Source organism: Barbus barbus (assembly GCF_936440315.1).
Source record: "Barbus barbus genome assembly, chromosome: 21".
Classification (NCBI taxonomy): Eukaryota; Metazoa; Chordata; class Actinopteri; order Cypriniformes; family Cyprinidae; genus Barbus; species Barbus barbus.
Genome location: NC_136749.1, coordinates 13,375,927 through 13,388,550, shown reverse-complemented (window position 1 = coordinate 13,388,550; position 12,624 = coordinate 13,375,927). Strand labels below are relative to the sequence as shown.

Below are 12,624 nucleotides of genomic sequence, written 5' to 3'. Positions count from 1 at the left end.
GGCCATGCCACTCCAGGAATTTAAAGAAGGAATTTATGGTAGTTATAGAATTCAATTCATGAATTTGTATTATAAAACTGTTTAGAACTATATGTTCTAATGAAAGCCTTTCTGTTTTTAAACACAACGTAAGGGTTTCCCTTTAAAGGAAACCTACTGGACAAATACTAAAAGAGATTATTTCTAACTAGCAATTGTTCCGTCAACATCTCCTATGACTTTGAGTGGGTACCTCATTGGTGGTGACTGAAACAATGACGTTAAACATGAAAGGCATTATGGGTATGCATATTAGATCTAATTTGGGTGGTGCTATGCCTTCATAGTGCACACATTCCACCATGATACAAGTGAAGTTTATTGCTATAAACAACTGGTGAAGCAGAGCAGGAAGCACACTGTATATGCAAACCTTTGCAACTTGTTAGTTTGCCGACTTGATAGTTTCTAGTAGCATCAAAAACAAACATTAGATTTAATTCTTTATTTTTCTCTCAAGATAAGAAAGTAGGTACATTATGTACAGATCAGCATCTACAAACGGCAGTATTTTCTTTATGAACTCCACTGTATATGAACACATGGAGCTCTAGCTAGGGCAGAGACATTAGGGCTTTCAGAGGTTGAGCTGTAAAAGAAAAACAGATGCAAGTGCAGTTCAGTCGAAATACTTACTGCCAAGCACTGACTACATATAAACCAATCACAACATAGCATTGCATTACAGAACACAATAGAGGAAAGAAGAGGGAGACAAGAGGAACATGCAGAAAGAACAGTTTGCTGAAAAAAATATTAAAGACGAGACAGCAAAAGGAGTTGATGGCTAAAGTTGAAATGATGTAAGAGAACACTTGGAGGCAAATCTAAAACAATATGACAAATAAAAGCAAAGAGCTGATGCTGAGGAAAGACGTTAAAGAAATTAGAAGTGCAAGAGGACAGGCAACATTTGAAGAGAGGGGAAGAGACCGTTAGTAATACTGCTGTGAAAATATTACACAAATACAAGGGCTAAAAATACATTTCATGAAATAAAAAAAATAAACTGTTATCATTTGAGAATCAACATTGCTTTGGACATTCCTTAAGTAATAGGCATTATGGGCAGCCAATCAACATTACCATTAGAAAATGCAGTGAGCTTTTAAGACCTGAGAGACATTACTGTATGAATTTCAAAAAAACAAAAAAAAAACAAACAAAAAAAAAAGTCTAACAATCTGTATGTCCAGGTATGTCCAGTATGCAATTTTCCAGCTTATATTAAGTCCATCAGCAAAACACCAAACAAAACAGCAGTAAACAACAGCAATTGCAAAAAAAAAAAAAAAAAAAGCAATCAAAACACCTAATACGCTAAAAAAAAAAAAGCAACGTTAAGAGAGAAGGCACACCTGAACATACAGCAGCAATTCTACTAAACACTATGGAGCAATTCCTAAAATAAAACCCATACATCATCTTCAGACCAACATGGTGGATTTGTCATGGTTTCATAAAGGTTTTGAGATTGGCATCAAGAAAAACATTGCAAACTGAAATCTCCAAGCTCTCCTCAAAATGACAAATGCATCAGACAACATGAAGAATCTCATTTGGCTGATGTCTGGATGTCTCAATGCCCATTTTCCAGTGTGCCTCTGGATTAGTTTTGCCCTCATGTTTTCATCTCTCGCTTTGCTCCGAATGTGCACGACTGCAAGAAGAGAGAGAGAATCTGGTAATGAAGGAGTGCAGGAGGAGAGAGGAGAACAAGGGGTGAGAGGGGTTGAGGAGGAGAGGAGAGCAAAGTCAGTGTGGCAAGCAGCAGCATCACAATGTACAACCAAATACAAGATGAAGGTAAACAAAATGAGCTAGAAATATTTAATTAGAACCATTTCTCAACTTTAGTACGTGGGTTGGGGGCAAAAAAACAAACAAAAAATAAACCAAACAGCTTGAGCTTAAACCAAATCTTCCTCTTATTGTTGGAAACTTTTTGTGCGTTTAATTTTTACAGATATGAGAGCAAGAAAAGCTGAATAGGGAAACAAGGAAGATGATAAAACAGAAGTCGCAAAGCTAAGATGACTTAAGAAACAAAAGGAAAGATATATGACACTAATTGCTTGGAAATATTAAGTAATTATCAACAAGGGAAAGATTTGGCATATCATCAATTCATGATTCCTTCATGAGTGTGGATTGGATATTTTACTTCCTAACATGTAATTAATTAAGTGTCTAGGGGAACAAGAAACTTTAGAATAATTTGAACATGAAAATCTCAATTATTTGCACTAAACTGCATATCAGTATTCACATGCTCACCACCCAAAATATTTGTATATTATATTTAAACTTTTAAAACTGCCAGCAAAATTAACGTATAGTTCAAAACGACACTTACCATTGTACAAACAAATAATCTATGAAATCAAATTAACCATAAGGAGAAAAAAGAAAAAAACTAACTTCTCACATTATTTACATGAGCACATATGTACAAATTTCACCAATGATGTGTTAGGGATGCTTTCTGCTCGTAGTGGCCCTGAGCACATCTTGCTAAAGCACACATATTTCCAAGACCCAAGCCTTATCCATGCTAGATCTTAACATTAAATAAACCTGATTATGTCCAAAAGCAAATGCTGGTGCACATGCTCCTCTTCATTTACAGTGAAATTGATGTGCAAGTAGCAACTCCAATTTTAATGCAGTCCATTAGAAATCAAGGAGCATTAGATGAACTTTGTAATACATGTGTTCGTGCTTCAATCATTGGCTAGATTAAGACCATGATACCATATCAATCTCTGAGATTTACTACTGTATCACAGTAATATCCATGTAAAATAAGCAGATCCTTTAGATTTTTGTATGGATCTACTGGTATCAATCTTGCAGATAAGGAGTGCAACAGGGTTCAGTATTAGGCCCATTTTAAAATGAGAAATAACAAATTCACAACCTGCCAGAAGGGTTAACAGATACCAAGCCAAGCACGTTGTTCAACAGTGGTAACACCTCAACCCAAGCTGAACGAAGATTCACCACGCTTTCAAAATATCAAGTCCTTCTTACCAGCCATTACCAGTAGACGTGGCCAAAGCTTAAGGAGCCATACAAACCCATGTGTTTCCAAACCCCAGCAGGACAGTGGATGCCCTTGTAGGAGTGAGGTGACTAGTGGAGACCACCATCTGAAGAGGAGACAAGAGAGCCGCCAACTTGCTGTGAAGGAAAACAGAGCTTGCTTTTCCTTCTGAATGATTTTCCTTCTCAGGCTGACTGCATTTTAGGCTTAGGGACCTTCTATGCTGGGGGGTTCTTTGTAGGGGACTTCGCTCTTCAGAAGCTGGTGGTCAAACCTAGTGGCGAATGAATGCCCAAAGTGGACTTGGATGACTTTTAGAATTGCTGGCCCTATTCAGATCACAGCTGGGGTGGAAGTGAAAGATTTTGAGTCACTGAGTTGGGCTTCCTGGGTGTTGAACAATGATTAGGAGGTTATCTATAACTAACGAAGGCCAGCTTCTTCAGTGTTGATGATGTGCAGGAGAGGAAGAGAAGACTGTGTGGGAAGGGTGCGGAACTTATGATGCGGAACAGGGCCTAATCTGTATAATTTTGTCTTGTTATAGCTCAGTCCAAATATTACATGCTATCAGCATTAGGATCCAAGAGATGAAGGGAGCTAGGAGATCTAACAGAGCACCTCCACCAGTGACCCGCTGAAGACATCTCAGGCAAAGTGAAAGATAGGGAATACAAACCATCCTCTTCTTGCTTGAAGGATTGCACTGAAGCTCACTTTGCTTTAAAGTCCATTAAAAATGACCAAAACCTTCCAGAAGGATCCTTTGACTTGAGCTGGTACACTGTTGGTGGCAACTGGCTCACTTTATATTCTTGGTTAACCATGATGTTTTCAGGTCTTGAGCTTTGCGGCTGTTTGCTTGAGGGGAGAGAAACATGAGAACACACAACACTGTTAGCTTAAATGCTTTTTTCAGCTCTGTCATGTGGGACCTGACATGACCTGCTGACCCGACCCTATCAGATCTTTGCCTCTCTTTCATTTTTCTATTGGTGTAAGGGATAGTGTGCAAGTAAACTGGTTGTCTGATACGTCATTAAATGGGCTGTGTGAATAGGCTATACTGGGTCCTGAATATGGCACCTAAGTCCCTGTATGTGGACGTGTCATCTGTCAGAAAGTCCATCACTCTACAAGAGTTAAAAAAAAAAAAATCAGAGATATCTTTCATAAATATGATCAGCTCTAGACTCTGAGTGTCTGTCTGTCTGTCATATAGATATCTGGTCCCTTGTCCACAGTCTTTTTAAGTTCTATAAAAGCCAATTCTCTGGTCAACCCCCACCTTTTTCCCATACTACGAAGTTGTAAGACTGGCTGAGCTAACTTTACAGTCTATTTTACTTGGGTCAGAGGGGGTGAGTGTAACCCCAAGCCCTGTTAAAAATGCTAAACATGAGTCTAAATCTGGGAAGGCCAAGCTGGACTGCACATACTCCACCGGCACAGAGGGCCTGAACCTGCAACAGAGAAAGGAAGAAAAAAAAAAAAAAAAACTTTAAACTTAAAATTATCAAAAGCACAATTTTTGTAAGCATTCTGCCTGGCACCTGCACTCACGTTTTAAGAATAGCCCTCAGCGCTAGATTTCTTTCACGCTCCACAAACTTATCGATAAGGTAAGCAGCCATACGTGGAGCCTTCTGATAGAGTTTGAAGAACCGGTGGAAGTTTCCAAGTGCCCAGGCAGTACGGAGCTCAAGAGCATGAGCTACACACGGATCAGCACGGAGCTCAGGGGTCAGGTACACAAGCTCGGTTGTCAGGTCTATAAAAAAAAAATTTGTTTTAGCAAAGGCATTAAAGACTTCATGTTAGATTGAGAATATATGAAATGGACTGAAAAAAGTGAGGAAAAACTGTTCATTCTATAAAAAAAGGCTATTTATACCTCCAGAATTCTTAGTAAAGATATAGTAGATAAGTCTGTAGGAAGTGAATTCTCCCACGTTGTCCGATGGGCAGTCTTTATACAGCGCCTTCAGCTGGGTCTGGCACTGGTTGAACTCCTCGTGGTCACCCTGATAACAGTTGAAATATGGGTTCAGTACAAAAGAAAAAAGTATTTTAATCAAAGCTAACTTTACGTGCACATACCTTTTCCAAAGCGATGCGAGCATGTGTTTCATACACCTCCACAGTGAAGTCTGTACGCACACCTTGCACCTTGAATGACACAAGAATTCAAAATAAGACAATAAAAGATAAATGTAAGGCAGGTGAGCAGTACTAGTAAATATTACTCACAGTGAGATCCTGTCGTATTGACTTCATTTGTTCACATGCGTACAAGTAATCCTGATTGGACTTCCAATGAGTTTTAACTGCAATCAGGGACTTTCGCAACACCTAAAACACAACAGAAGATTCAATACAAATCTTCCAATAAACCGCTTAATTTACCAAACACACAAACAACACACAGCATCCAGTACTGACTACACAACTACAACCATTAAAGGGGTCATATGATGCGATTTCAAGTTTTCCATTCTTTTTAGAGTGTTACAAGCTGTTTGTGCATAGATAAGATCCCTAAAGTTGCAAAGACTAAAGTCTAAAACCCAAAGAGATATTCTTTATAAAAGTTAAGACTCGTCCACGCCCTCCTAAAACAACTAATTTAAACACGGCCCCACATGTCTACGTCACTGTGTGGGAAGATTTGCATAATACTGCCCGAATGTACACGCAAAGAAAGAGGGCGTGATTTTTAATCTCGCTGTATTATTGTTGCTGCTGCCGGCACCATGTCCTGGAGACGCTGTGTTTCGTCGTGAAAACAAAATCAGTGGTTCAGTTGTATTTATCAACATCATATGACCCCTTTAAACAGATTTCTAAAGATAAGCAACACTTTGAGAAACACTCACAGATACGGGTCTGACGGTTGCAGGGTCAGGGGCACAGGTCAGTCGCAGGTAGTTTTTGGTGATGTCCTGGCAGGTACCAACTATAGGGCATTCATCCCAACTCAGTCCCTCTTGTGTGCCATTGGGGAGGTCAAAAACATTAATGTTTAACACCAGGGGCTCAGTGCGTAGTTTAGTGTGGAAGCGTGCTGCCCGGCTCTGCTTCTTCGCTTCACGATTTGGGTCGTGAAAGTCAAGCCCTGCATTACCACCTTTCCGCTTTTTACCAATACCACTGGCGAGGTCTTCCATATTCCTGATCGAAGTCAGAAAATGTGGTTAAGGAGGTCAATACAAATGTTTTAATGTGGCTACATTTTCATACTGACCAAAATGTGATAAACACATTCCTTAAAGTTTGTTAATGCCATTTACTTTTGTTGAGCAAACAATGATATCTCACCTCCGCCCTCTGTTTGCTTTGCCTCTTCCTCTGCCTCTCTCTCCTGCAGCACCTCTACCTCGCTCCCTTTCTGCCCCACGGCCTCGGCCACCCTTTTGTTGCCGCCGGGACAGTGGAAGTCTAGGATCACTTGACATGCTGCTGTCTGACTGAGAGCCAGAGTCACTAGAGGACGAACACAATCATCTGTCAAATTGGAGTTGGGTATATAGTTTGCTTTCAAGATTAAAAAAAAAGGAGAAAAGTTTTTTTTTTTTTTTTTTTAAAGGACGAAGTCAAATAGTGAGATGAGTTTTCAGCTGTCACTTAAATTGTTGGGGATTCAGCATTCTGGACAGGGGTTGGAAGATCATTCCACCAGCCAGGAATGGTGAACGAAAATGTTCTGGAAAGTGATTTTGTGCCTCTCTGTGATGGTACCACGGGGCGTCGTTCACAATATTTATAATCCATTGCTAATCGACATAACCTTTTTTTTACAGTATAGAACATTTTCTGCCTCATTCTGTAACAAGAAGCCACATCAGATCAAAAAACTTTTGTGGAGTAAAGATGTTATAATGTTCTCTTATGTTGGACAACAGGTTTAGAAACACTTCTCATTGCAAGTTATTACAATGGAAGTTTAGCTTTAGGCATTTTAATTTAAGGAAGTTTAGCTGAGCTAGCTAACAGCAGGCTACCTGCTGAGTAAAATACTGTATTCATGCTCTCCTCAGATGGTCACTTTTCCCCCCGATTTGTGCTTAAGTCAGAATGTGAGAACAATGTGTAACACTCACGTTACTACACAGATTTGTTGGATATGTATTATTAGTTTCCGACTTGTGTTTTCATGCATTTTCTCAGACCGAAATAATTTTTCACGTGCGGTGCTGGTGATGATGCTTCTTATGTCCATTTCAGAGAACCAGAGGACAAATATTTCAACCAATTGCTCAGGTATTCAAGTGGCACAGAAATCTGCGTTCGGATTACGTTCTGGTACATACTGGTTAAATAGGTACCGGGTGCCAATATGGTTTCGGTACCCAACCCTACTGATCTCCATTTCCTTTCATATTTATACAAAAAAAAGTGATTGTATTAGATTATTAATCAAGCACATTAACGCCCTGCACATTACCTGCGATGATGTCTACTCCGGTCCCTGTGTCGGTTGTGTGGTGACGGGGATCGTGACAAGGAGCGGGATGAGTGGGAGGAGCTTGAAGAGGGACTTCTTTGAGAAAAGACATTTCTGTAGTTACCCAACCTGGCCCCAAGCCTGCCACGGGTGGCTCCACCTCTCCCAATAGCATTTTCTTGAGAACGCTGAGGAACTGCCTCCCAGCGAGACTGCTTTGGCTTCAAACTGATAAAGCAAGTGGTTATTTAGTGCCAGTGGTTAATGGTTTGAAAAAAACTGATCTGAAAGTTATAGAACAAAAATGCAACTCACTCTGGCAGTGGTTCTCTGGTCCAGTCGATAGTGTAAGCAGAGCCATCCTGTAGTCTGGACTGCAGAAGATCTTTCAGCACTTTTTCTGTTCGGTCCTTATCCTCTTCAGATTCGCAGGCTGTGAAGCAGCGTTGTACATACTCTTTCATAGCCTGTGGCCAGTCCTGAGGCCTACAAAAAAAAAAAAACATATATATATATATATATATGTATTTTTAAACTATATTTAAAATGGGTGATGTATTTAAATTAGCACAGATCTAATGATTTACCCCAACTTAAAATATTTCCCAAGACGCTTACCGAGTTTGGCCAGCTCCTGTGGAAGTAGTAGAGTTTGCCACAGACCCAGGTGAAGGGTTTGTTGCAGTGGGGGAAGCCAATCCAGAGGCCTGATCACCTGAAGGAAAGTTCTGGCTGGTGATGACATATGGGCGTTTTTGTATATTAAATTTGACAGCACCGGTTCCAGGAGCCTCTGTTAGGGAAGAAAAAGAACATTAGGAGGATGTAATTAAAAGCACAAGTCGTTCACACATAAGCACAGAGACCCGTACGTTTCATGCGTTGCCACAGCTGCTGACCACCTGTGTTCATATTGCTATTGTTAGGTTTCTTAGCATCCACCCTGCCTGGGCCTCCATACATGCCCTGTCCTTGACCCTGCTGCTGAGAGGGCTGATATGCTGGAGTTTGGTAACCTTGGTACCCTGGCCGAATCTGTCCTGAATTGTAGCCCTGCATCATAGTGTTTGAATCAATGGGGCTGTATGGCATGGTACCATTTGGGCTGTAGGTAGTCTGGGATGGTGGAAGGGGGTACTGGGCATTGGGTGGGGGAGGTATGGGGGGCGGAGGAGGGGGCGGGGGCTGGTCAGTGGATGTAGGACTCTGAGGGGGAGGTTGAGGGGTTGCAGGAGGAGGGGGCTGGGAGGGATAGCTGGAGGACTGATCTTCCATCATGGGCATAGCAGGGGCCTGAAAAAGAGAGGGAGGGATAATCAGTGAAATACTTAAAACTTACAAAAATAGGCGAAATACATGGCCAGCCCTAATTCAAAATGATATTTAGAGGTCTATACCTGTCCAGTGGGTGTAGTGGGTGTCTGGTAGCCCCCTGGAACACCGTACTGTCCTGGAGGATATGGTCCTCCATACTGGATGGGGAGGAGAGAGAGAGAGAGAAAAATAAATATTAAAACTGCACAAAATAGGACAGCTGTAATGGTTGGGTTGAGTGGAACTAGCTTTTAAAACTAGCTTATTAAACACATAAAAAAAAAAAAAAAAAAAACTAGGCATAAACTGTTTACTAATCCTACTAACTGTATTTTTTTTTTTCTTTGGTTACAGAAAAAAAATTGGACATCGTACACTAATGGCGCTTTACCATTGCATGGTACAGCACAGTTCAGTGGGGCTCACTTTTGGGGGATTTCCACTGTGTACAGTACCACCTCGACTGAGGTTCCAAGCAAGCTGTACCGTTACCAAAATGTTACGTGTAAACCCTGGTGATCACTGATTGGCCGGAGAGAATCGTCACTACTGGTGTCATTGAACGTGCAACACGAGACACCAGAACCACTAGATTTAAATCAGCACAGCCAGCGAGGGATCAAATGCAACTGTTTTGACTGAGCGCACATTTTTTTCCTGCTCTGTTGAGAAAGTACAGACATTCCTCTTGTTGATAGCCGAGGAGCGGATCTAGCGAGAGCTTGATGGGGAGCCTCGGAAAAAGTTTTTCAGGAGTTCACTCAGCTCTTGGCTGCACACGGCTACCACCGGCAGTAGAGGCTGGGCAACTATAATGACGTGTATAATCCCGCCCACTCTAAAGCGGTACTAAACTGCAGAGGAAACACAAACCAAGCCGAGCCATCCCGAGCCATACCACGCAGTGGAAAAGCACCATAAATTCCACATTTATTTCGCCTATTTTTGTAAGTTTTAAGTATTTCACTTAGGATGCACGCAATTAAAATTAATTGCACAGTTTCCATTCACACTCAACTGTAGAGGACTTAAAGGTAGAGTATCGAAAACCAGTTCCATTTTATAACCGGTTCCAAATTTCCAAGAACCGGGTATTCGATAAAACGCGCGCATTTCGATTCTGCTTAATGATTCCTGCCTTTGCATTTTAATGTGGAATTTAAAAGGACTTGAAAGAATGGAGTGGAAAGAACTTGTGCCTCGTTTGCGTGCAGTGCACACATCTGAAGCGCAAGCGTGAACACAAAGAACAGAGGTCTCTGTGTGGGTTCCCAGTTTGTGTCCGTTCTCAAACCATTCCGTGCATTTCACTGCAGAAAAGGTTGTTCCAGGCAGAACTGACTTCTTTCATATTTATTGGCCAGTATTCAGAAAACTATGTCAGTATGTCATCATAAACAGCTGTTTTTGTCTTAAGTGAACATAAATAGATGAGAAAGAAAACGCACATGTACACTATTTTTAGATCTGCTTGTGTTCAGTGTTAAAGAGACAGCAGCCTAATAAATGCGCTGCCTATCATTAATGTTAAATCAAAGATAGAATTAGATTTTTTTTTTACTAGTGGGTGCAGGACACTATAGTTCATAAATGTAAGTGTAGAAAGCAAAATAAAGTGAACTGTGATATATTATACCCAAAATATATTGACCCGACTATGTTTTGTTCTTTACTTTTTTTTTTAAAACTTGCTTTTTTTCTTTACTTGCTATGCGACCATTTTACACCACAGACTAAAAATTAAGCATTGCTTGGTAATTGGTTGACCTAAATTGGTATTATCTAATTGTGTTCTTCAATTTAACAGCTGAATACTTTTTAGCTGATTGTAATCCCTTACATGCCTTTCTATCCAAGTTATCTGACATTATCAAGATGAATTTGTTCTGCCACAGTATAGCTGAGTTCTTGTCATATGTTATTACCATTTTCTAAACTATAGCAAATTAACCATGATATCATGTGAGAAATGTTGAAGGTAAATTTTGGTTTGACTGTAGGTATATGCTATATGAATATGAAGGAGCGCATTTAGCTATTTACCGGAGGCATGGGGTAGTAGTAGTTATATGGATATGGGTAACCAGCATACTGTTGTTGGTTCTGTTGATACCATTGCTGATAGTATTGCTGCTGCTGTTGTTGCTGCATTGCAGAAGAGTCTGTTGCCTGATAAGGTCCAGTCTAACAGAAAACAAAACAGAATCAACCATTTACCCACACAAAATGGGAATAGGTCAAGTAATGCAACTAGAAACCACCTCTATTCATAAAAAACACTAACCTGTTGGGTTGTGTGACTGGTTGGTGAAGTCTTGGCAGATTTCTGGCTTTTACTGATGGAGGCTAGGGCCTGTCGGGCCTTTTCCCATTCTGGGTTCTCATGGACTTGGCTTTCACCGCTTGAATTACTACCATACGGCCTGTGGATGACAGGGTGAATAGGTTACACCATATTATCTAGAACCTTTCTGTACATTTTCAGGCACCTACACAAGCTCCTAATGTAATAAAACTGACTACAACTGAAACCAGTAACGTTATATAACGTTATAATATTTGTACATTTCAAAATCCGCAAGTTAGTTTTATATTATGTTAAGTTATGCACATAGTTATTACACATGCTTAGATAATTAATGGCCTAAAGCACGTTGATTAAATGTCATAACGGTAAAATGACAATCTATCCAGTGATCACGCCTTTAATAAACAGGCCAAACGCAGGAATGGCCTTTACCGACGCAAGGCAATAACTTTTCAAATGTCATTTGATATAAAACATTCATATTAATAGCGACGTCTTCAATCTAAATTGTTGAAAAAATTATTTTACTACTAGAGAATTTTCTGCCTATCTGCAAAGTAAAGCGGCTAGGCTAGCGAACGCTAAAACCCAATGGACATTTAACGTAAACTTTTATATCACAGGTAAAGGCTTCCGTTTATAGAAAGCAGTCGTTCAAGAGTCAACGAGATGTAGCAAAAGGTATGTTATGACGAGAAGGATTTATAAACTGAAGAAATCTTACCAGTTTTGTGTCGGGGCTTGCTGTGCCGCATTCGCCGCCATTTTGCCAGAGCTAACGTATTAGCTACTCTTTAGCTCGTCCGAGAGTTCTACGCAAATATGAATAAAATAATAGTTCTAACGTTTAATACAGATTGTTTTTTAGGAAATCGCGTAAGTTACAAAAGCTCCTTAACAATGGTTTATACCGAGTACCTTAAACCAAATACCAGTTGATATTAGGAATGTACCGGAGCCCATATCAACTAGTTCGCCGAACTCAGCGGTTGAATGTCAACACCTCAAACAAAATGGCTGATGATGGTGAACACCGGAAGTTCTTCCGCCTTCTCTCATTGGACGACAGAATGTTCTGTACACCAACAGCCTGAAACAAGGCACAGAGAAGGAAAAACAGGCCTTTCTAGACATAATAGACTAAACTGACATTGAGACCCAATTCTGATCAATCTGACACATTTCTAAAAATATATATTTTATATTCAGCCACAAAATACAATTATATATTAATATATATATATATATATATATATATATTAATACATATTATTTAAAAAGTGCATTACAAAAACAAGGTGCATAGTTCACACAAGAATATACACACAATAACAGTAAATAAAACAGTATAAAATACAGAAATATACACAACAATCACATTGATATCCATAAGTATTATTGTAAAACTTTCCCTTTGATACTACCGCGGGTATCACTGCATCACCCTGGATGTCCTGTGTGCCTCCCTTTGTG

The 12,624-nt window shown here is 40.0% G+C and overlaps 1 protein-coding gene across 1 annotated transcript; it reads right to left on the bottom strand.

Annotated features, from left to right (window-relative positions):
• Positions 1–1,190: 1,190 nt before the first annotated feature.
• Positions 1,191–12,157, bottom strand: LOC306887603 (leukocyte receptor cluster member 8 homolog). The gene is made up of 15 exons (XM_079445467.1): positions 11,876–12,157; positions 11,128–11,266; positions 10,887–11,027; positions 8,927–9,001; positions 8,402–8,822; positions 8,148–8,322; positions 7,845–8,015; positions 7,530–7,757; positions 6,404–6,568; positions 5,962–6,256; positions 5,336–5,437; positions 5,186–5,254; positions 4,980–5,109; positions 4,649–4,856; positions 1,191–4,548 (listed from the first exon to the last, which is right to left on the bottom strand). Exons 1-15 carry the CDS (start codon positions 11,914–11,916, stop codon positions 4,386–4,388), a joined length of 2,523 nt encoding a protein of 840 aa, XP_079301593.1. The 5' UTR covers positions 11,917–12,157; the 3' UTR covers positions 1,191–4,385.
• Positions 12,158–12,624: the final 467 nt, after the last annotated feature.

Excerpts from the sequence above, each read along its gene's own strand:
- LOC306887603 (XM_079445467.1), bottom strand. The coding sequence starts at position 11,916 with ATGGCGGCGAATGCGGCACAGCAAGCCCCGACACAAAACTG. Across the intron at positions 6,569-7,529 it reads CGGAGTAGACATCATCGCAG|TGACTCTGGCTCTCAGTCAG; the intron begins GTAATGTGCAGG and ends TTCGTCCTCTAG. Across the intron at positions 4,857-4,979 it reads CTTTACTAAGAATTCTGGAG|ACCTGACAACCGAGCTTGTG; the intron begins GTATAAATAGCC and ends TTTTTTTTATAG.